Below are 24,792 nucleotides of genomic sequence, written 5' to 3'. Positions count from 1 at the left end.
CAATTCATCAAGGACAACAATTTACTTATTCCTCTTCAACCTCTGTTTTTTGCGAATCCTCCTTGGCTTATCACCAATATTGATTTCACAACCAGTTCTCTTCCATTTCAAACATCATCAAATGATCTCCTCACAAAGCAACTTTTTTATGAACATGAACAAAAATTCTGGTCTTGTTCTACTATTATAGCTACAGATGCCTCAAAAGGAGCTCATACCTCTATTGGAATTTTCTGTGCAAAAACTCGTAATTCATTTCAAGCAGCGCTCCATGATTGCTCATCTGTCTTCACTGGAGAATGTGTTGCAATAATGATCGCAGCACTAAAATTCATTGTCAGTAATGAAAACTACATAATTTTATCCGATAGCAAATCAGCTATTCAAGCAATCGCCAACACCAACCCAAAATCACATTCCGTGGTTTTAGCAACTTTTTATGCCTTATATTTAGCATCATTGCGGGCGACAAGAATCTCATTAGTTTGGTGTCCAGGCCACAAGGGGGTCTTCTACAATGAGCTTGCAGATCATCTAGCACGTACAGCAGTTGATTCCGAAAATCCAGTTTTCCCTACATATGCTTACTTCGAGGATGTGATTAATCTTTCACACAAAAATTGGCAATCATCAATTCATCAATATTTTTGTAATCAACCCCTTTATCCAGTTGCAGATCGTTTCTTCGATGCTGTTAAAAAATTTTCGCCCTATTTTACTAGCCGCAAGTTTGAATCACTCTTTTATCGTCTCATGACCAACAGAGCACCTACCAATGGTTACCTTCACAGAATTCATCAAATAAGTTCACCTATCTGTATCTGTGGCAACAATTGTGAATCTAACAATCATTTCTTATTTACGTGTCCTAAATGGTCAATTTTTAGGGAATGCTTTCTGCAGAATGTAGGCCTTGGGAATAATCAGATATCTGACTGGCACACACTCATTGAAGTGACTCCGAGCACTTTGATCAAGGAATTTGAAATTTTCATGGGAAAATGTAACCGTTTTTAACATTGGCTGCTTTCATTTTTCTAGAAGCTGAGATTTTTGTGGTTTTTTTTTTTCTTTGCATCATCTACCAGTTTGTTTGTTTTGTTGTTTTTTTTTTTTTGCTAAGACTGTTTCTTCATTGTACTTTGTTCCCCACAGTTCTGTTGTTCCTGTTCATCTTTGCAAATGTTTTTTTACAAGATTGCACTCTGACGTTTTGAACTAAAGCTGTCCTAAAGCCCTTAGCAGGCATAGAGGACGTTAATCTATCTGTATCTGTATCTGTACGGGTGGTATGGTCATCACTGTTATCATATGTTGAAAACTAAGCAGTTCTCTCGGTTAACGTAACTCTCAGGAAAGAGACAACATTCATTTTCAAAAAACATGATTCAGTTTTTATATTTGTTTACATTATAAAACCTTGAGCTATCCAGCTGGGACAAGCTTGTGTTTTCTTGGAGACAATAAATCACATTATATTTATTTATCTGTTGAACAAAAACTTGGTTGTAAAACGACTTCCCTGTTTCTTCATATTGCTAAAAGTTTCTAATAAGCTAGTCAACAGATACCAATTGGTTTGTTTTTGATTGAAAAATGTACAACTATGTATGCAGAAACTTTTAAATTGATCACATCACTTCAATGCAGGTATTAAATGAATTTTTTTTTGAATTTGTAGAATTCGTAGTTCAGATGTACTATGGAACTAATAGTGATTGGGAATTAATTACACGTGTATTTACACAAATACTGATTTCAAAAATTTTATATTAGTGGTACTTCGGTTAACGAGCTTAATTCGTTCCGGAAACATGCTCGCTATCCGAATCGCTTGTATTTTTTGTCGAATCAAACTTTCCCATAGGATGTAATGAAATATATGAAATGGAAACTCGGATAATTCGTCCCACAATAATAAAAGCACATTTTCACTGCGGAATGTAAAAGCAAGGCTCTATCCCTACCACTACTTCACCAAACACCAACTCTGGCCATATCGCTATAGTGCAATTTACTGCCATTAGTGAGATGGGTTGGAAGTGAAGGCGCTGTCTATCGGTGGTCGCCTTGAGTTCGTTAGGGAAAATATCTTATCAATATCCTCCTCCCTTGGGTTCGAACCCGGGACCCTGACAACAACCTTCACGATGGTAGATGAGCATCTTACCACCATGCCACTCGTATCCCTACCACTAGCATTTTATAGTCCCATAAAAAACACATTGGCCTTAACTCCACTTTAGCATCAACCGCCAGCTGGAACAACAATATTGACGCCACCATGGCATCACCCACAGTGAAAGTTAAAAGCCAGAGATATTTTGGGGTGACCAAAATAAAGCAGATAAAGTTTGATAACATATCTCGGGATTGCCGGTGTGGGGGTTAAAAAATTTTTTACAGATTCTTACATTCTATACATGTCTTTAATCTCATTTGAGGGGCTTGTCATTTCCTTAATCTAGAGAACCGTCCATAAACTGTTGCGTGCAAAAGAGATCCATCAGTTCTACGGTCAACTCCTGGCCATGTTCTACCACTAGTTCTTGAATGTCATCTTCATTCACCGGAACAGATGCAGTATAATCCAGATCCTCTTGGAGACTTTATTTTTCGTTGCCAAACAGGTCAACGAAAAGTCGTCAAGGCCGTAACTGACTGTTGACGCCGAAAAAAAATCTCCATTATAGAAAACAACAAAAGCAGAAATCAACAATGATATTAGAAATAATGGTATAAATAAATATTTCTTAGTATGAAAAAATTTAAATGCGGACTCTCTTTGAAAAAATAAACTGATCAGGGTATAAGTCACTGTGTGTGTGTGTGTGTGTGTGTGTGTGTGTGTGTGTGGGTACCTAGACTCTAGAATATGTAATAATAAATTAAAATAATGATATTTACGAGACAAAAGTTGCATGAAATACAATACGAGAAACACTAGACAAGATTTCTGGTACTGGCGACATCGTCATCATTGTGTCATCTCCCCCAGCCCTTCAAGTCCATCTCCGCTTATGATCTATAGCTAGCAACATTGTCAAAGAAATACTGAAATTATGAGGAAACAGCGCGCACACACACATATATATATATATATATATACTTATCGAGTGCGTTATTTATTTAGCGTAAAACCTCTTTAGTGCGTCGCTTTGTCTTTCTCAAATTCTTTCTTAGACAGTTTAATATTATTTGGTAATATGTCGTTCTCTCTCGGTACTCCGCCGTCATTTTAAAAGCTGTCTGTAGAACAACGTTCTAAAGGGGTTTAGCTGTTTTTGCTTGGAGTTATTATATTAATATATTCTTATACAGGGTGCATGACATTTTACTTGCGAACCAGTAAATCCAGACTCGTAAATACAGCAAAATAACTGGTGCTTGAGTTTAAAAAAATCTCATCCCTGTTGTGCTTTCAATTGTGTGCCAATACAACAGCTTTTTTATCGGACTTCTTAAAATTGGCTATTCTTCTAGTACCCACAGTAGGTGCAATAGATAATCACCATGCACAAAATGACCATGTTGCAACAAAAATAAATCCAAAATGAAAAAGAGGACTAGTGAACGCTTTTTCTCAGAAGAGGATTGGATAAGTGCTGAGCCAAGTGCAACCTTTTTTTTTGTCAAAATGGTTGACACAAAGATGGAATGTTCTGTTTTTTCTCCTCTGTGATATTATTAATAATTGGTTTTTTTTGTAAAGATTCGGAATCCCCAAAAAAGGTTGAGAAATGTAAACGTCCTTAGAAAATGTGTAGAAATCTCTCTTGTGGTAAGGTTATCTGCCTTAGACGGAGATAGACTTGAAAATCTGGGGGAAGGGGGCACGGTCAGTATTGCTGGGGGGAGCAAGATGTCAATTTATATACACACATATACATTACATTAGTCGACTTCACCTTTGATGCTGGGGGGAGCTTATCGCCGCCCACGTTATCTATTTTTTTTAAATTTGAATTCAGTCATTTCCTGGATTCCATGCCATTTTTCAAAAGAATAAAAAATATGAAACTGATTCTCTAGTACAATGACTTTTCCCCTCATTCAGTTTCTCGCTCAATAACCAGATAACTCAATTTTTTTAAAATAAAGTATTTCACCACTGACCATTGCTCATTTCAAGGCATATTTCTGGAAATTTTTAAACTCATATTTTTGCACTGTTAAATGCGTTTTTTTTCTTTTTTTAGCATATTTTTGACTTATTTCTGAATGGACGATTTTTTCTGTGTATTTTCTCTTGTTAGGGAAATTTCCGCACTAAATAGATATATTTTAATTATACATATATTTTTCAATACTCCTACATATTCAAAGCCTTTAGGGCATATTAAAACATTTTTAAGGTGCATATTTTTATATTTTATGCATATTTCGGCATTATAATATGCGTATTTTCACTTTTTTTATTTGCTGGAACATTCCAAATGCATACTTTTTCATTTTTTCTCACTTTCAAATGCATATATAATTTTTTTTCAATTTTGCATGCATTTTTCATTTTTGATGTCATAATTTGGCATTGTTCAACAAATATTGGTTTCAATTTTTCGCATTTATGCATCCTTTTCAAAAATTTAGAACACCCCAGAAATTTACAAGAGCAGTTCATTAAAAATGTTCAAGTTGGAAATCGCAATTCAAGGTTGAAGAGCAAGTACAGTTGTAATTTGCATTTTCCTTTTCTATCATGAGCTTTCATATCTTGAGCATATCGGTAGCAAAAACATTTGCATAGAGTAGATTAAATGCGTCGTAAAATATCTAATTATTTTTTTCTCTTTGTTTCAAAAAATTAGAATATCCCGAAAGCTGTTTGTGAAAATTAGAATATTTGGCTATTGATCCAATTAGGTTTTCATGTCTTTCCTCATTATGTATGCAAACTTAGAATCATTCGATCTTCGCAATACTGGTAGAAAAATGAGACATTTCTGAAAAATACTAAATTATGTGTGTATTTGCTAGGACAGTATGGGGAAAACGTGTGCCGATATCATACAAACACATTGTACTGTGGCCATCTTTGGCCTTGGCCATAGATTTTATGCATCAAGACATTGAATTTATGAGTCTCCGGCACAGACCTGAATTGCTATTGGGGAGCCTATAGCGGTTTGCAATTGATAAGTTTTTATTGATTTATTTATTTTAGCTTGAGTCCACAATCTCTTGATAAGATTAGTATCAGGTACAGTTATCACGAAACCATCAAAGTATCAATGAGGTTTGATACACATTGGTGAAATCTTCAGTTGCTGGAAACAAAAAATAGAGGCCAATAGATTAGAAGACTTCTCTGCATGGAGGTGTGAACGTTAAGCTCTCTACCTTTTGATTTAAGGCCCACCTTGTTAATTTGAGAAAATTTCAACCAGATCTCATTTTTGTGGGGCCCCCTCTTCTTTTGAGGTCCCGTGCCGGGTGGTCCCATGCATTAAGACAGCACTGCCCCGCAGCAAACTTGTGCTTGGAGGATTCGACTAAAGAAAGGAAAGTCAATTGAAAAAATGTTGCTAAAGAGGTGCAAAGATCCTTAACAAAAAAGAGAATGAACCTAAATTTTTTTTTTTAGAAACCAGCTTCTATAGAGATAGGTGGCACTTTTTGCTATTGGAAGGAAAGGGGATGTGTTGAGATGAATTAAGCATTGAATAGCGAAAGGTTGAATAACATTTCAACTCTGAAAAGTATTGTATTTACTTGCGCTTATTGATCCACTCAAGCTCTCCCTTCAATATTGTTGATGTATAAATCTCCCGGATTGAAAACATCATAATAAACCTGTCATAAGAAATGCTGCCCCTGTAATCATTCTACCATAGGCAGCCGCCTCATCGCCTCATGCCTGACGCCGGCCTTGCGTTTATACTAGAGGCATACTTCCAATTAGAAAAAGTATTCAAATAGCACGTGGACCTCAGATACATCATTTCTATTCCAAGAAGTTGTATAGTTATTAAAATAAAAAAATGAACTTTTGATATGGACACTGTGTGCTCAAAAACCCAATTAGAGAAAATTGTTGCCCTGTCTTCCCCGAAGACAATAAAAGAAATTCCATGTTTCTAAGTGCAATATTAACTGAGATATTTGAACTAAAAAAATGGAGAAAAATTCGAAAAAAAGCAAACTAATGGAAAATGCTTTCTCCCCTCATTTATGGTTTTTCCCAATTTTACCCCATTTCTTGAATTTAAATATCTCAGCAAAAAATATTGCACTTAAAAACATGGAATTTCTTTAGTTGGCCTCAGAAAAGACAACAACTTTGGGTTTTTGATCACAGGGTGCAATATAAGGTGCCCGAGTGGCATGGTGATAAGATGCTCCTCTACCATCGTGAAGTTGCTTTCATGGTCCTGGGTTCGAACCCGAAGATATAGATAAGATATATTCCCTAACGAATTTGAGGTGACCACCAATAGACAGCGCCTTTATTTCCAACACAATCTCATTAATGGCAGTAAATTGCAATATAGGGATATGGCCAGAGTTGGTGTTGAGGGTGTCATATAAAAAATTAATTTTTTTTATTTTAATAACTATACAACCCCTTGCAATATGAATGATGTATCAGAGGTCCACATATTATTTGGATACTTTTTCTAATTGTAAGTATGCCTCTAGGATCAACGGTTTGCCAGTAAATTATGGTGCCAACTGTTTACTATGCACACTGTATATACTTTAGGTATTAGGGGTGGAATTTTCCCCCAATCAAAACAAATGTGCTGTCATCCATTTTTAAAATGCATTGCCAAGTATTCAAGATTAACAAAAAGCACTGCACTAAATTTATAGAAAAAATTTTCAAATTATTCTTTTGTTTGATGAACCTTTAGAATTTCCTACAAATACTAAGAAATTTCCCACATGGACAAATTTTGGATTTCCCACGAGTTACATCACTGGTTGTGAGTGCTTACAAGTTAAAAAAAAACTCCCTCCTTTGGAGTAGGCTCTATGTGCATGCGCTAGTTGGTTTTGTCGCCTCATATAAAATTTATCCAATGAGCATGTACTAAATCACTGAACCTGTGGACACTTTTTTGAGAACTTCACAACTTAAAATTTAGTTGACTACCAACTTCTTCAACATGTGTAAACAGGCCTTAAGAGGAAGCAAACTGTCAGCCTTTTAGCAATGATTATATGACGGCTGATAACGCAAAGCCTCATTATAGACTAGTGAGCTAGAAGGCTTTGATTAACATACTGCAAGTATTGTGAGATTTAATTTTTCAGATTATTAATTATTGATAAATATTTGCTTGTACTTCAAGATATCACTCATTTATCAAGTCATAATTTGTTTAATGTTTTTGCAGGTCTTGCAAAACACTCATAAACCAAGTTACACGTAATCCGAAAACGAGTTTTATTGTATTTGTATGTGTGGAATTTGTGTTTCCCTGACATGTTTATGGTTGTCTGAGAAGCATGTGTTATGCATTCAAAGTGCTGTCATCCAACTTTCAAATTGAAAGTGAGAATGGAGGGTGTATTGAGACAGAATTTGTAATAATATTTTTGTTTCCATGTTTGTCTGCTCGCTGTTGAGAGACTTTTTATAAAAAAGTCAGCGACATTCACACCCCATATTTGGAGAACCATAGAAAACCATTTTCAGCCAACCACTTCAGTGCTGCCTGTCCCCAAAGCTGAATGTTTTGTATTGTTCTACAATGAGCCCTCAGCTGAGTAAAAATGTTCTGCTGTAAAAAATCCCCATATATAATAATGTTTTTTACATATTTTCTTAAAATTCTTCTAGATTGTTTTGCAGTGGCACTGATTGTTCTGCGATGTACATCACAGAATTTGTCATATTCTGCTTTGGCACTGCCTGTGATTAAACGCAGGCCATCAAGATACCTTTATGACCTTTAAAATTATCTTGGTTTTCCTATAACTGTTTCAACACAGTAAAGCAGATTTTCTCCAAAATATCTGTAATTGAATGGCATGTAATAATATCATAATTAATATAATGCCATCAAAAATATTGGTACCTAGTAAGAACTGCCTTCTTTTCTTATAAATTTAGATTATGGTGCAATGTTTTTCTTATACAATGTCATGTTCAAAAATGACATTGTGTGCTGAATGTTCTGAACTGATATGCTAACCACATGGCTTCCAGGTGGCTAAACTCATGATTTAACAAGGAAATATTTGGACCAGTGGTTCTCAACTATTTTGAGACAGTTGTTACAGATACTTCACCTGCAGAATATTCCAAAATATGTGACGTACGTCACAGAACAATCTGGAAGAATTTTAAGAAATGTGTAGAAAACACTATTATCAGAAGTTTCACTTTTACCACTTGACCATACACGCCCCTCGTACACATTCCTCTGCAAAATTTCTAATTAATTGGTGATGCATACCAGACTGGGAGTTCTGAGTGTATTTGTGGCCTAACATATTTATGTTGTCAAAATTATGCTTGTTTCATGTTCTTTCTCATGCTGCCATCTGTCTTCTGTATCTTGAAGTAAATGCTTGAATTTTTATGATATGTCAGTATCATGTTTTATGTCTGTTTGTTCTCTGCTGGGAGACTTTTAAATGGAAGATCAGCTCACATTCACACTTCAAAGTTGGAAAACCACAGAAAACTAGTTTCAGCCAACCACACCACTGTGTATTAACAGGGTTCAAACCTGGATGAGAGTCCAACACAATGCTCACGTGACTGTACATCAGAATTTTTACTGCAGAACATTTGTAATTATCCGAGGGCTCATTGTCGACAAATGCAAAACATTCTGCTTTACTGACCTCACCTTAGTCTAAGAAATTTCTTGTTGTATGATTGATGTCTCAACCCATACCAGGCCGCAGCCTGGCGGTTGAGAAACATTGCTTTCAGTGCTTCTATTGTTGAAATTTTTAAATTGCCAGTTGAAATTTTTCAATATTGCCCTGACAGAACAATGCTTGTAAAATTTTAATGCATGCAGTATCTTCCAGATCAAAATCATTTGACATGAATTTGAAGATTTTCCCTTTAGTATAGTTAGATATGTTACCAATCAACCCCTTTAAATGGCAAAAAAGGTGCCCCCCACCCCTATATGAGATCAGTACTTTTTAAAGTTGCTTTCTTCATTGTTTAGTCGAATGGCCAGTTCTTGAAATTTTTACTAAACACTAAATTTACTTTAAATTGGTGCTAATCTTCCTCTGTAAGAGAAGGGATGAAAGCTATGTATTCCAAAGCAGAATTTTTTGCATTGTTCTGTGAGGAACCCTCAGCTGACTGGAAATGTGCTGCTGTAAAAATTCTCATAATTGTGTTCCTATACTTTCCCTAAATTTCGTAAACATTGTTCTACTGCATAGGAGGAGATAGACATGAAATGAAAAGCTGTGGGGTGGAGGCATGATGATGCCCATTCATATATATGCATATACATTAGACCAGTCGGCTCTTGTCACTGGCACAGCATTGCCCCCATCTCTTGCAGCAACACTGATTGTTCTGTGATTTACATCTCAGGTTTCTGCATATTCTTCTTTGTGGGCAATGCATCTTGTTTTATTTCCCAAGACATCCAAGCATAATTTTTTCATAAGTACTCAATGCAATTAGTTATTACATCATTTTTTCAACCATTTTTATTATGAAAAATTTCTGAAAGTGAAAAAAAATATCCTGAAAATACTAAAAATGTCCTGACTGAAAAATGTGAATGTCATTAACATTAGGGCTCTGAGTATGAAAATTATATATTTCTTAACAGTATCAATTAGAATTATTTTCATTAATGTGGAATTTTCCATTTTATATCTTAGGTTCCAATATTTGAAACTACTGATTTTATTAAGGTTGTTCAAGAACACTTTTTAATGTCCTGAATGGAGTAAGATACTATTTATTTGTGCTTTCTCTTTCTTTTGATTATATTAGAAAAATAAATTGCAGTTGGATCTACTTATAATATAAACATGGATATAATAAAGTTTTTTCATGCCCCCTTGAATTTTGCATTGTTTAACTATGATCATCCTGTACCATACAGTACAATTCCCAGGTTTTATTTTTGTATCCCAATTGACACAACAAAATAAAAAATATATAAAATATTAATTTTAACCATAAGTTGTTTATTCATGCTAAATTTACAACTTCAAGTTAATCAATATTGATTACAGGGATACAACAGAAATGGTGACATGGCCACAGAAAAAGATTGATACTGCAGGGAGTCTCACCTCGAGGCGTTAGTGCCCCAACCTCTTTGTGAGTATAAAAAAAGGCTGCCATTCAGCAATAAATTGTAGGTCCCGGTCTAATTAGCCCTCGTGTGCAGAAAATGGCAGTGCTGCAACATAAATAATCAGTACTGATCAATCCCTTGGAAACAATTTAAAAATCAAAACTTTTGCATTTTGAACTAGATCTCAAATTTTTACCAAAAAAATTAATATATATTACTCGTAACTAAATTGATTCTCTCACCATAAGTCCAGATTAATTCATTCATGCCCACATGGCATTTTCATTGGTCAGTTGGCATTGCAGGTCACTTGTTTTACTGAACTCCTCGATTTTTCATGGATCTTTAACTCAGATGACATAATGCTGACCCTCCAGCAAGCATGGATGACGGAAAGACCATTGTTGATTTCACTGGATATAGGTTGATCTCAATGAAAGAATTTAGATGGGAGTAAGAGACCATAGCTTTCACCATGAAGCAGGTAGTCCGTTTGAGACAATTGATCGTGTGGTTAGAGCGAGTTCCATGGTTGCTGGATTTGGTAATTCTCTGGATTATTTACTGACAAGTCTTTGGACATCGCTTTGTCCACTCACCTAGAGCAGGGGTGTGAAACTCGCGGCCCACTATGTCCCAACAAGGTCCAAAAAATATAGTCTTTTTTGTAATTAAAAAAACTTAATCTTGTTATTGAAATGTGTGAAGAATTTATCTCAAGATATCTAATAAAACAGCAGTGAGAGCCACTACATATAATCAGCTATAAATTCTAGAAACCTTCCAAGCCTTATAGTAACTGTTCCTTGGTTAAGGAATGTATGATATAAAAGCAGAAAATGTCTGCTTTAAAATGTGTGAAAGCATTTGATGATATTTTTATATCGAGATGTATTTTTGTTGAAAGAATAAGAGCAATAGGTGATAATTTGCTTGACCAGTTGAAAGGACAATATCCTCAAATGTAATGTTTTTCAATAGCACTCAACCAAATTTCGGTGTTCAAGATAAGGTTCAAATATCTGTTTCTTCAGGCTTGCAATATGAATATGGCCAGCAAAAATATAAATTTTGCTTCAAGACTTACAGAAAAATTTTTGGGAAATGTATTCAGACATTCTTAAACTGAAATTTTTCCACTGCATCATTTATCAGCAGCTCCTTTGCTACAAAGAGTTGGAAATAAGAAGCAGAGTGTTCTCGAGCCTGTGACGAACACTTCGAATTTTATCCGATCCAAAGTCATTCAAGCAGTGCCAATTCTAACAATTTCTTAGAGATTTGGAGAGCGACTTCGAAAAGCGTGCACACACACACACATAAATACAGGGTGATTATAATTGAAGTTCCCATACTCTGAATAGTTTTCTCAAAAACTGCTTATCCGAATACAGCCAAACTTTTAGAATATCCTAATGAGACCATGGGAGAGAGATTTATGTGATAAAAAATAGTTCAATTTTTGACCACCTAGTGAAAAAGTGGCACTTTTTTATTGTATTTTCCTTTTTCCCCATGGACCATATAGCATATATACCAAGTTTCAATGAAATGTCTTCCAGAATGAGCGTTACATAGGTGGGAGTAGTGTCTGTATACTGACGGGTGTCACATTGGTCTGAGCAATATACTGAAACTACTTAGACCTATGTAGCGCCTGTTTTGGTAGGCGTATTCTATTGAAACCTGGTATATATGTTATATGAACCATGGAAAAAATGTAAAATGCAATAAAAAAGTGCCACCTAACAGGCATTGAAAAATTATCCTGTACCAGTTTTGGGAGTGAAAATACAGTGTCACAAAATAAAAAAATCCAAATTTTTATACGGTCCCTCTGTACTCTAACTTCCAATTAGAAAGTTGTTGCCCCGTCTCTCCTGATGCCAACAAAAAAAAAATTCCATGCTTATAAGTACACAGAAATATTCAAATTAAAAAACGGAAAAAATTTTGGAAAGAACAGTGTTGAACATGGGTAAAACAGTTTTTCCATTTACTCTCAAAACTGGTACAGGATAATTTTTGAATACCTGTTGAACATTTTTTAAATTGGAATCGTACCTCTATGACAAACTTTTGATGAGATAAAGGTTGTGCTAGCACTTACAGGATACCCTGTATACACACATGTTTTGGCATGTACCAATTCGTTAGAAATTCCGCTGAGGAATGTGTATGAGGTGCATGGACAGTTAAGTAGTAGTATGTATTTGCCACATCATATGACGTTTTCGACATGTTTCAAAATTCAATTAAATAATCACTGAAAATAATAGTGCTGGACAGGTTCTAAACTATTAAGGTCAACTGTACAGAAATGAAATGAAGAAAGAAAAGCTCTTATCACCAAACTTACTAATCACATTCATAGAGACACACCGTCATTGTTTTCGCTTTCCTAGGAGCCTGAAAACTATAGTGGACACCCATAATGCATTGGAAAATGTGGTACAAAAAAGATAGAAAATGGCCAATGTAATAAAAAAAAGCTGGAACAAAATTTAGATAAAGAAAAATCACCACACTCCCGTTGGTTGAGAAAAAAAATTTCTCGGTATAAATGTCCAGATTATGGTTGCCCGGATTAGAGAAGTTTTACTGTAGTGTATATGGGGAAATGAATATGTGATCGAGTTCAGATTGAATGTTTGTTGCAGATTTCTTTTGACGGAAATATTAGTGGCACATCTCTGAGTACTTGGACATACCACAGACTGGTGCTAAGATTTGTTGTAAAACAATTACAAAAATGCATAAATGACAGAGAGAGAGAGACCTAATAGTCAGAGACTCTACATCCAGTTCTCAGTTAATGGTTTGAAAATAAATCAAAAATTCCCAGAACTGGAGAAACAATTAGCTGAACTTTTGTTTTTGTTTTTGAGCTACTTTTTTGGGCAATGAAAACAATTTTTTTTTTAACTGCAGTAAATATTGAAGTTTGTAGAATTTGTCTGATTCAAGACATAAAAGCTCAATGACAATTTTAATTCTTCAAATGAATCACTGAAAAAGTTATTTTAAAAAATATATAAATTAAATATATCAAGTGCTGGACAAAAAAAAATAAAACTGTCAATGTTCAAATCAAATTTATTGTTATCATATAAAAGTACAAAAAAAGAAAAAGAAATTTACCAAGGAGTCTATCAAAAAAGTGACCCATTCTGGTAAATGCTAGTAAAAATGTTAGTATGGAAAACAAAATATTCAATTAAAAAATTCAAATTATTTGAATTAAAATAAGAATTCATGGCAACACAGAAGCGCAATTTAAACCGTTCCCCCCCCCCCCACATGCTGCATCTAAAAATATATATTTTTTGGATGTTGGAATCAAAGCAAAAACAACTAGATACAGCATGTAATTAAATTAAACTAGCGTTATTTAAGAATTACATGAGCAACAGAAAAATATTAAAACAAATTTTCTATACCAACAAGTGAGAACATGTATAGCTTGACACATTTTTTAAAGGATGATAAATTAGCATTGTGAGTGATTTCTAGTGGTAATGTATTGTAGAATTTTGGGATGAGATAACGGAAGTGAATACATATTACACTAAAGAGCCAAAAAAACTGGTAAACCTGCCTAATATCGTGTAGGGCCCCCGCGAGCATGCAGAAGTGCTGCAACACGACGTAGCATGGACTCGACTAATGTCTGAAGTAGTGCTGGAGGTAATTGACACCATGAATCCTGCAGGGCTGTCCATAAATCCATAGGAGTAAGAGGGGGTGGAGATCTCTTCTGAACAGCACGTTGCAAGGCATCCCAGATATGTTCAATAATGTTCATGTCTGGGGATTTTGGTGGCCAGCGGAAGTGTCTAAAATCAGAAGAGTGTTCCTGGAGCCACTTTGTAGCAATTCTGGACTTGTGGGGTGTCGCATTGTTCTGCTGAAATTGTGCATTCCGACAGACTTGGACAATGGACATGAATGGGTGTAGGTGATCAGACAGGATGCTTACGTACCTGTCACCTGTCAGAGTCATATCTAGACGTATCAGGGGTCCCATATCACGCCAACTGCACACGCCCCATACCATCACAGAGCCTGCACCAGCTTGAGCAGTCCCCTGTTGACATGTAGGGTCCATGGATTCATGAGGTTGTCTCCATACCCGTACACGTCCATCAGCTCAAAACAATTGGAACCGAGACTCGTCAGACCAGGCAACGTGTTTCCAGTCCTCAACAGTCCAATGTCGTGTTGTCGGGCCCAGGCGAGACATAAAGCTTTGTGTCATGCAGTCATCAAGGGTACACGAGTGGGCCTTCTGCTCTGAAAGCCCATATCGTTGATGTTTCGTTGAATGGTTCGCACGCTGACATTTGTTGATGGCTCAGCATTGAAATCTGCAGCAATTTGCAGAAGGGTTGCACGTCTGTCACGTTTAATGATTCTCGTCAGTCGTCGTTGGTCCCGTTCTTGCATGATCTTTTTCCGGCCGCAGCGATGTCGTAGATTTAATTTTTTACCGGATTCCCAATATTCACGGTACACTCGTGAAATGGTCGTACGTGAAAATCCAAATTTTATCGCTACCTCGGAGATGCTATGTCCCATCTCTCATGCGCTGACTATAACACCACGTTCAAACTCACTTAAATCTCGACAACCTGCCATTGTAGCAGCAGTAACCGATCTAACAACTATGCCAGACACTTGTTGTGTTATATAGGCGTTGCCGACCGCAGCAGTGTACTCTGATTGGTTCCATATCTCTTTATTTGCATACGCATGCCTGTACCAGTTTTTTTGGCTCTTCAGTTTATTTAGTCTATTTTGAGATTGACCTTTGAATAGGAGAATGGATTTATAGAAATATAAGTGGCGTAATGTAAGTATTCCAAGATGTTGATGAAGTTGTATTAATGGTGTAGTAAAATTATTTGTGATGATTCTAATTATTCTCTTATGAAGGCTGATTATAGGGTAAAGGGTTGAAAGGTAGTCAGAACCCCAGACAGTTAGACAATATAGTAGGAGTGAGTGAAACAAGGAGTAATAAAGAGTTAGTAAAAACGACTGATTCAAGTAAGGTTTGAAATAGTAAAATTTAAAAAATTGCTAGCCGTAGTCTTTTTTGCAAGTACTTGGCATGAATCTTCCATTTAAGATTGTGATCAATGTATATGCCAAGGTATTTAATTGTAGTAACTTGTTCGAGACATGAACAATTACAATCAGAACGAATAGTACAATTGTGATTATGGAAAATTAAATTAGGGTAAAAGTGAATGTTAGTTTGGGAAGAGAAATTTATAAACTTGGTTTTTTTATCAACATCAATTAACATACGATATTCAAAGGCAGCATGGTAGCCCAAGTCAAAAAGATGTCTAAATTCCCCGCAGTGAATATAATTGAAATTTTGGAAAATGGGGAGGGGGGGGGGGGGGTAGCAGCATTAGCAGATGTAAAGATTCTTTAAGGTTTTTCTTTCAAAATTCAATTCCTTAGAGGGTCATAAGGGGGGGTTCAAAGGTAACATAGAGAAATCAGGCTGAGCCGAACTGCTGCAGCTATAAATATTAAATTTTGTTAGTATTTTAATTTTGTAATGTAGACTCACTGAGAAGAAATTTTTCAAAATTTAACCCCCTGGGGGGGGGGGGGGTTAAAAAGTTATATGGAGCAATTATCGCTGAGCTGAAATTTCTGAAGCCATGAATCTGAAATTTAGTCAGTATTATATTTATTATTATAATTTTAGATGCCCACTAAGATGGGATTTCTGAAAATTCATCCTCCAAGGGGGTCATGAGGGGTTCAAATGTTATATTGTTTTTAGATTACAGAATCCATGCGAGTGAAGCCGTGGGTAATAGCTAGTCTTATAATGCTGGTAGAGATTTCTAGTTTCAAGCGTTTCCCACTTACGTTTTGTCATGATTGGTTGTTTTAAAATGCTTTAAGTGGGATTCACTGTATATAACAAACAATTTTTTCAAAGAAATATGTAACTTTTTCTAAAATTATTTTTTTATAATCACTTCTTTGTCATAACTATATCTTATAATCATTTTATTGGAAGTAAATTATGATTCACAATATTTTAACCAATATGTGTTATGTGAAATGTTAATTATACAAACCAAATTTTGTCAGTTCTGTTCTAAAATTTTTTTCGGTTATTCCTCTTTACAAATGTTGTATTATTGATATGTGTTGATGCTTTTTCTTGTCATCTGCCAACTTATCTTCGGGATAAATATGATGCCAGTGGAGGTGGTAAATGGTGATCATTCACTACTTCGCACTGCGTAAATACCTTAAAATAAAAATAGAATCTGAAATATACAGAGTTCCCAACTGCTACAGATTGTCTGCAGTTTCTACGGATGGCCGCAATAAACTATGGACACAATACTACGGAAATATGTTTAAAAAAAAATCGTATCTGATTTTCTTGCGGTGTTTTACTTATTTTCATTATTTTTTTTAATTCCATCGATTTACCATAACAATGAATTCGTATGTGCATGTGAGAGAGTTTGAGAGAAGACCAAAAACCGCAACACACTACGCTGATGTGATGTGATTATCACGCCATGACAGAGACATTGATTTTGATTCGTGGAAATTCTGTGACGTGGAATTCCCGCGTCAAACAATTTCCATGAATCAGAATTCACAACGTCTCTGACATGACGTGATAATCACATCACGTCGGTTTAGTGTGTTTTGCCTTAACTCAGAGCCGACAGAAGACAATCTCTAAAGCCACGTCTAAACGTGCCTCTCTAACTCGATGGCCAAATGCACAAAAACCTGTTTTCTGTCAAAACCACCCCACGCTGTGGGCAAAAAACAGGTTTTTGAATGGTTCTGTGCTGCGGTTCCAGACCTGGGGGTGTACCACCTTCCGATTCTTAATAACCAATCATTCATACATAAGAATCACGTTAAGAATCGAGCTCCGAATGCAACCACGGTGTGAAAGTTAAAAGTTATTCTTAAGGTCACGTGACGATGGACAGGCCGATAAATTTCCCTTTTGGGGAATTTTGCCATTGGCTAATCAGCGTCCAGCTAAAAATTAACAGCAGCTTGTTGTTGACAAGATGGAGAGGAAAAGAAATTTTAGAGCGATGCTAGCCTGAAAAAATGGCGGAGATTATTTTAGCAAATGTGAATACGGTTTTGAAGAAATGATAAATACATAATATTTTTTTAACATGTTGCAGTAAAAAACAAACATATCCATACTTAATCATCTGATATGATTCGAATCAAAGATTCATCTCACGTTCACTGGGATGGATCCCTGCCACCCTCCATGAAGAGGGGCTATGCTATATATGTTATGGTGAAAGTGATAAAGAGCTGTTATTATATAAATATAATCACCGGCCATTTCGGTAAGTTTGATAAATTTTGCTCATATACCGTGAATCTATCACATTTGTAGGTTATTATGCATAATTGTCAAACCATGGTTAATGAGATAAATGAGTCATCGTTGTGTTTACATTATGTATGTAAGTGAAGCTAACATTACAAGACTAACAATAATTTGTATAATATGCTTCATGTTTTAAATTAATTAATTGTCATGGTGAATTGAACGTGGTCATGTACATGTATTGCATAGCTGCTTCGTGGTCAAAGAACAATAATAGTAATCAGATAATACATCAATATTAAAAATTGTCATCGCTTCTGTAATTCTGGCTTTTTCACGTACACTGAAGCATGTGAAAAAAACAAACGCAGCAGCAGGTTAATAATGATTTTTAATTTATTTACAGTTATATTTCGGCCGATTAAAGCTTTATCTTACATATTTTGTGGGCGAAATTCAATTTTCTCTCAAGTTTTAAACTAATAAAAAATTTCAAATCTACAAGTTCCCATAATATGAAAAAAATTGTATTTACGACTCATCAATCATGATATTTATGGATTGAAAATTTGAGAATTATGTATAATCACTGGTAAATGTGATAAATGTAGCAAAATTTATCAAACTTTATTGAAATAATCCAATATTTTATCACTATTATCAACATATATGTGCTGTATATAGACTCTAACACTGTTTTCAACTTTCCCACACAACCTTCAGATAACTTTTTGATAACTTAAAAAGTCTGATGAATTCCTTATTTGGAAATAAAAATGCATTGTTAATTTTTTTTTTCCATTTTTTAAAATATGAACCATAACTTAAATTCTTTCTTTAATAGAAGTTTTTTTATCTCTCATAGAAGAAAAAAAATGTTTACTAAGAATCAAGCTAAGAAGTGGGTAGCCTTGGTTCTTAACTATGGAACAAAAACGATTCTTAGTTAAGAATGTGGTAGCAAAGTTCTCTCTCGATTCTTAACTAAAGATCAAAACCATAGTTAAGAAGCGGATTCTTATTAAGAATCAGAAGGTGGTACATCCCCTGGGTTCATTTGCATAGTGGTGGCATCCATGGTCGAGCTCGTGAAACTTGTATCTGAAAGAATGTTCCATCGTAAGGTGCCATATATAGGAGCTCTGATATAAAGGAAAGAAACTGGGAGGGGGTCTGTGGGGTTGCTAAACGTCTGTATATATATGGCCCACAAGGACGTATGCAAGTTGGGATTACATTGAATATTCATGAATTATTAAGGGACTCTGTGACCTTGGAATGTTGGGGCAGTGCCGTCTTAAGGCATGGGCCCACCCGGGCCTCAAAAGAAAAGGAACTCACAAAAACGAGATCTGGTTGAAATTTCCGATAATTTGCCTGGTAGGGCCTCAGAAAGATCACTTGGCCCCGGGCCCATGATGCTCTTAAGACGGCCCTGGGTGGAGGCCCTCATGTGGCCTGAGCCCTCTAGGTTCCAATGCCACTGAGGTGCTGTATTTAATGAACTTTGAATTAAAATTTTAAAAAATTAAATTTTTGAGTGATTTTTATTGTACTATGATTATATTATTTACCCCCATGGCAAAGCTGAACGTTCATCACTATTAATGAGCTTTAAGCCAATGTTGGCATGTCTGAATATATGAGTGAAAGTTCTGTACCATTTTGAAAATATTTTTCAATGATGCATTTATTATATTTTTTATTATATAAGTATGTATTCTGTATATTCACTAGAATAATATATTTTATTTAATTTGTTTTAGGACAAGTAAAAGTACACCAGGATATTTCAAGAACGTCATCTCTTTATCATTACTGAGACATGGAAAAAGATATATCTTTGGAATCATTGCTACGAAAGCTTTGATAATATGGTTCATTTGCACAAGAAGCAGTGATTTATGGTCTATTTCATCTCAAACTCTACCTATAAATACTATAAATACTTATCATGTGAATAACTTTTCTTTATACAATATCACTATTTTTCATATTCCTTTAACTGATCAAAAAGATGTTCTGCCTTTCTATTTAGAAGTTACATCAGATGAATGGTGTTTTATAAATGGTATTGATCTGAAATCCTCCAGGGCTCAGAAAAAATGTAAGTGCCTTAAGCACTGGTATGGAATGGATTGTGGCATACCAGAGGCAGTATGGAAGTCTAGTTACCTACAAGAAGGACAATCTCAAGGTGTAGAAATAAGACGACGGAAAAAACCAAGGCGTATAATAAGTTCTGTGTTGTTTTTGGGTGAATTTGAATTATTAGATATTATTATTCAAGAATCATACCATGCTGTTGACATTTTCATAGTTCCAGAAGAAGATTTTGAAAATCCTCCTTTGTTATTGAGAAATTTGAAAAATGGTTTTCTTCATGAATTTCAAAGTAAGATAATGCCTGTCACTATCAGAAACCAAAGTAAAACTAATGAAAATGTCAGAGAATGGGGAATTAATATGTTTGAAAATCTATGGAAAGAAGCATGGAAACGTGTTGCAGATTTTCGTCCTGATGATTTATTTTTATATTCCCATGTTTCATCAGTTTTATCAAAAGATGTATTAATATTTCTCAAATTGTATGATGGCTATCCAGAACAGTTTAAATTCACTCTGAAGCCTTCACTCTATCAATTCCAGCAATTGATTGCTAATCATTCATTTGCTGAAAATGTGATGATTTTCGAGCCAATTGGATGCACATTTGAATATTTGACGAGAATTTGTGACTATGATTTGAAAAATTTCTTCAACAAAAAGTGTTCTGTCCAAGAAAGCAAAGAGTCTAATTTTCGAAAGAATTTTAGAAATTTAGGGACATGGATTATAGGTTCTTATGAATCTCCTGCAGGATGGCAATGTAATTGGTGTGTTAAAACACAAGATCTGAAAAATATTTTTAGAAAGCATAGCTTTTTTATGAAAACATTTAATTTATCTAATTATCAAGTAAATAATAATGTTACCAATAATACTTTTGTAAAATATATGGGATTGGGCAAGTGGTTTGATGGATCAGATGTTGATATTAAAGTTATACCAAAATCAGAATTTGGTTTCACACCTCATGTTAGGGAAGTCTAATCAAGGATCTGTGAGAAAATGGACATGATTTTTTTTACTGTGATATAAATTGGATTGTTTTTTTTTATTGAGTTAGCAATGTTCAAGTTGTTCTTTATTTTCCCAATATAATGATACTTTTTCCAATAATGAATGACTGTTTTTGAATGAATTAGTTTTTTATTTTAACATGTAGATGAGATCAGGATTTGTCAAACTTTGAGGCACGCCTGGCATAAAAGTTGCCATAGGGAAAACAAAGAACTTCCAAAATTTTAAACTACTCTGTTAAATATTTTTTCAAAAAGTATTGTTGTGATAGAAATAATGCAAAGCAAGCCCTGTCGACATTTAGGAAGTTCAGAGGCAAGCTTGTGTAGATTTTGTGAGCTGCAACAGTTAAAAGTTTGAAAACCCTTAGCTTGGACTATTCTCTAGAGTACCAGGTGGTCAAGCACAGTGGAATTAATCTTTATACAAATTAGTGATAAAATTAAAACCAATTTTAACCAAGGTCATCCAATCACTGCAAAATGAATGACTTTGCTGTTAGCTTTTCTGTACTTATGTAGTTACCTACAAATGAGAAGTTTGTATATGATGTATCATTTTAATAAATAAAGGGATATTAACTAGTCTAATCCACTGAAATTATAATGAATGTGTCAATAAAATTGTTGAACCACAAGGAAGAATAACTTGAATTGACACCTGCAATATTTTGTCAAAAATCATGAACTGGGAATGAATATAAATTATATGCCTGAGTACCCATTCCCATACCTGAGTACTTTTCTTTGAAGAATTAACATAGTATATACCGATGAGTATTTTAGGTGTAGCTGAAGATTCAGAAGCAAAATTATTTAACTTCCCAAAAGAATCTGCTTACTTTTGAGTCCTATATAAATGGTCAATTGTTGAACATTCACATGGAAAGCCCATTTTAAAAAATGGAACTTCCTTCATTATTTAAATATTAAAGGATATTCGTTTTATTTGGGAAAAAACTCAGCAAAAAAAAGTAAAAACTTTTGCCTCTATCATAAACTGGACACACCGTTTGATTAATTTTTGTAGTTCTTAATCCTTAAATACATGACATTTATTATTTTGAATTGTACTGGGACTTGGTTTGCAAACTTCAAGATATAGGGAAAAAAATACAAACAAAAAATTTTTCAAATAAGTGAAATCATGGTCTCATGTGCTGTGCAGCAAACAAAGTTGTTGTTGTTGAATGGGTTTCTACCAGCAAATTCAAAATATAAAATGGAAAAAATATGACCTCACACCTTACATGCAAAGGCGATTCCGAATTCTTATCTTCAAAATAGCTGCAGTAATGAACGTTAAAAGGACCCATTGCACCCGGGTTTAAGCTAGATAAAAAATTCCTTTAGCAAAAAAGCAAAAATTGGGGGGGGGGGAACCTTTAGCAAAATGCTACAATGGTAATGATTTATGGTTGGATGTCTTCTCGTTTCGTTCCTCCTGTACGCATTTTTGTGAAAGTGGCTACTACTTCTTTCGCATTCTAAGATTTTCTTTCACATTTTGCAAAAAATGCGACGTAGCTCAAACCCTGCATTGCACATATGCAAAGCCAGGCATTTAAGGGAGATAAATAGTTTTTAAATATCCTTTCCAGATATTTTACATCATGTTCATCCAATGTGATGTTAAAATAGATAATTTAATATTTTTTATGTATTGCATTTAGATTTAGTGTATTTTATTAAATTTTATATAATTTCGGATAATTTTGAAGAAACATTCTTCATGTCATTTAAAAAAAAATACAATTCTCATATCGTTCCCCCTTATGCCAGAAACATGAATGTGCAGCTTCTTTGAAGAAAAAAAGAACTTGTGTGGGAAATGGCGTTTTTGAAAATGTTCACTCTACCCATATTACTCTATGGATGTCATTTTCTTAAAATGTTTTGTAACATGTATCTCAATAGGGGATACACATTCATGTTTCTGGAAAAACGTAGGTAGTAAAATAAAGGATCCACAACCAGCTGATAAACCAAAGTGAAAATTTGCAAAATTCATGTTTCTGGCATAAGGGGCGGGGGGGGGGGGGGAAGAGAAATATATAAGGTGCCTGGAATTTTACTGGCGAACCAATGATCGTAGAGGCATACTCACAATTAGAAAAAGTATTCAAACAATGTACAGTACTCAGATGTTTTTCAATGGTGCAAGGGGTTGTATAGTTACTAAAAAAATTTTAACTTTTTGTATGGACACCCTGTACTCAAAAACCCAATTAGAAAGTTGATTGATGCCAACAAAAAAATTCCACATTTCTAAGTAAGATGTTTGAATACAAAAAATGGAGGAAAGTTGGGAACAAAACAGCATTAAATCCGGATAAACCGTTTTACCTGCATTCCGTTTTTACCAAATTCAAGTATCTCGGCAAATATTGTACTTAGAAACATGGACATTTTTTTTCGCATCAATCAACTTTCTAAATGGGTTTTTGAGCACAGGGTGTCCCTATAAAAAGTTAATTTTTTATTTATTTTATCAACTATACAACACGAACAATATATCTGAGTATTACATGTTGTTTGGATACTTTTTCTAACTGAAGTATGCCTCCGGGATCAACAGTTCACCAGTAAAATGCCATGTGTCCTGTTGCCTCTGCACCCTGTATATAATGGATGAAGAAGTAATTTGCAAGATAAAGTATGGATCATAGGCTTTGTTCAGAGTTTCCCCAACTTCAGTAATTGGCATCAATCAAGAGAATGTTTCATGTGTTGAAATATGGAAAATTATAGAACTAAAAGGTGGGGAAAATTAACCTTTCTGGGTTGGGATGAAATATAGTCTAAATAGAAAAAATATATATGTTAGCACTTTTTTTTTTACTTGTGATGCTTTAGGTGAAAAGAAAATTTAATTATCTTGGCCACGTTTTTTGGAATGTGACTGGGTTGTTTGACTAGTGAATCACAAAAGAAAAAAGAGATGGGAAAAGATTGATAGATGCTGAAATACAGTTACGAATAAAAAAACAACTGAATTCTAATCTTTTTTTCATTTTCTTAATTTGAAAAACAGTAACTTTACTTTTGGCAACTTCTTGCAGGGAGCTAAAACTACATCATTCCAATTTGTTGTAAAATTCTGTCAAGAAGAGCATGCATGATATGGATTACGATCCCACTTGCGTGTGGAAATTCTTAAATAAAATAAGTATATATTTCATTTTTTTTTTTTTCAATTCAGAGATTATATAAACGACTATTTTTCTTCTTTTCAATAAAATGTTTATGTGCTGATTTTGTGAAGTGTTAATTAATCATCCTTATTATTAGAGCCTGGAAGCTTAGGTACAAAATATGGTCAAAATAGGCAGACACAAAAAAGCTCTAAAAAAGACATAATGAAAGATAAAAGCTGAGATATTAAGAGTTCATAAATTAGCTAAAAAATTTATTGCACTTTACCAGTTCAGTTTTATATAGGTTATGTAATTATTACATTATTATCCAAATTAAACTGATATCATGCCAAACATGGTGTTTGTGGTACCCGAGTATAAGGTGGATTCTAGAGCAGGGGTTTTCAACGTGAAAGCTCTCGCGGAATCCTTTGATGATTATGAGGCTATTCCGCAGAACCCTTAACAAATTTTGAAAATTTCTTCAATATACAGGATGTCCTAAAGTGCACATTCACTCGGCAAAACAAGAATTCTAACTTGCAGTAGATAAGTGTCAAAAAATATATTTGTGAGTTACACATAGTGTGACCATAATTATGACCCATATTTTAAGGGACATTAATTTTTTATAATATTTGGCTATTTCATCGTTTTAATAAAAATGTTTGTGTCAAGCTTGCCAAAAAAACCCACATTGAAGTTTTTAAATTGTGAATTCATTATCTTAACATCAATGAAAATGTCCATTTTTTTCTTTTTTTTTATTATTTGGTCATCCTAGTACTCATCCATACACATAGCTTCCAAATAGTGAGAAACACGCTCATTTAATTTTTTTTCTCCACCTTCATTTTCTGCATAATAGAACTAATTGGACCATTACTTATACAGTTCACAGCCGATTCCGAATGGCTTTTTTTATGTTTCTC

At 34.5% G+C, this 24,792-nt stretch overlaps 1 protein-coding gene across 1 annotated transcript; it reads left to right on the top strand.

Moving 5' to 3' along the window:
* The first annotated feature begins 1,385 nt into the window (after positions 1–1,385).
* On the top strand, positions 1,386–23,978 carry Mgat3 (beta-1,4-mannosyl-glycoprotein 4-beta-N-acetylglucosaminyltransferase). Its single transcript, XM_089254094.1, has 3 exons — positions 1,386–1,650; positions 9,817–9,884; positions 19,368–23,978. Exons 2-3 carry the CDS (start codon positions 9,880–9,882, stop codon positions 20,692–20,694), a joined length of 1,332 nt encoding a protein of 443 aa, XP_089110220.1. The 5' UTR covers positions 1,386–1,650; positions 9,817–9,879; the 3' UTR covers positions 20,695–23,978.
* The last annotated feature ends 814 nt before the right edge of the window (positions 23,979–24,792 follow it).

Source organism: Pholcus phalangioides, unplaced genomic scaffold (assembly GCF_987345545.1).
Source record: "Pholcus phalangioides strain wild (caught in Gottingen) unplaced genomic scaffold, Ppha-v1.0 ptg000039l_1, whole genome shotgun sequence".
Classification (NCBI taxonomy): Eukaryota; Metazoa; Arthropoda; class Arachnida; order Araneae; family Pholcidae; genus Pholcus; species Pholcus phalangioides.
The sequence above is the reverse complement of the archived record's forward strand: the minus strand, read 5'-3'. Positions and strand labels throughout refer to the sequence as shown.